The sequence below is a fragment of the Pteropus alecto genome, unplaced genomic scaffold (genome assembly GCF_000325575.1).
Source record: "Pteropus alecto unplaced genomic scaffold, ASM32557v1 scaffold179, whole genome shotgun sequence".
Classification (NCBI taxonomy): domain Eukaryota; kingdom Metazoa; phylum Chordata; class Mammalia; order Chiroptera; family Pteropodidae; genus Pteropus; species Pteropus alecto.
In genome coordinates this window covers 830,780-831,649 of record NW_006442112.1, presented here as the reverse complement: position 1 = coordinate 831,649, position 870 = coordinate 830,780, and the positions used below count along the sequence as shown (strand labels likewise).

Below are 870 nucleotides of genomic sequence, written 5' to 3'. Positions count from 1 at the left end.
CTTTCCAGTTTTCACCTTAGGCACTTCAAGTGGCACACTAGAATAAAACCCAAGAGCCAAGATATAAAGGAGCTGGGCTCTCCTGTCGGGAGTCAGGCTTCTTTCCAACCCACTCACAACGATAGCCTAAGTGATCTAACATAAATATCTGAGTATATTTTTGAAACTGTTCAGCAGTTCCCCTTTGCTGTTAGGATTGAGCTCAAACTCTTCAGTATGTCAAGAAAATCCTTATGATTTGACCCCTGCTCACCTCTCCAGACTCATCTTTCACCTTTCACCTTTCCTTACACTTTACATTCCAGAATGATGAAGCTCTCTGGGTTCCCTGAATATGACAAAGCTCTCCCTCTTCCCTCTTTTCTCTGCCTGAGATGTTCTTTTCACAGTGGCCATTTTTCTTCATCAGGCTAAATCTACTCCTTCTTCAGGTTTCTCCTTATATGTCCCTCCAGATCTCTCTGACCATGCTCCCACTCTGACTCTGGATTAGTAACCTTCCTATGTGCTCTTAAAGCACCCTGATTCCTTGGTAGAAGTCATTATATATACAATCATTTTTTTATGTCTTTTAAAGAAATTATTTAATTTGTTCGATAATTTGGACAAATGATTTGTTTAATGTCCTTCTCCATTAGACTGAGTTCAATGAGTTCAGTGACCATATATCTTGTTCACTGCTGTGTACCTAATGCCTAGAAGAGAAACTAGCATAGGATAGGTACTCGGCTTGAATTCATTGACTGAATTATTGACGTAACGCTCTTAGTGGGGCTTAAAACATATACATAAATAAGCAGTATGTTTTGAAGACAGTATTCAGAAGACCAGAATTCTTTTTCAGCTTAATGAAAGATGACTCTCGGCATT

The 870-nt window shown here is 39.3% G+C and overlaps 1 protein-coding gene across 5 annotated transcripts in view; it reads right to left on the bottom strand.

Moving 5' to 3' along the window:
- Positions 1 to 870, bottom strand: part of SYTL4 (synaptotagmin like 4) — a 63,564-nt gene that overhangs the window by 17,001 nt on the left and 45,693 nt on the right. For 4 of the 5 annotated variants that reach the window (XM_025039040.1, XM_015596208.2, XM_015596210.2 and 1 more), the window contains one exon: positions 1 to 37. This exon is cut by the window's left edge and continues 98 nt beyond it. In XM_025039040.1, the coding sequence (XP_024894808.1) occupies positions 1 to 37 (37 nt within the window). The remainder of the gene's footprint in view (positions 38 to 870) is intronic. The other variant, XM_015596213.2, reaches the window with a different exon arrangement.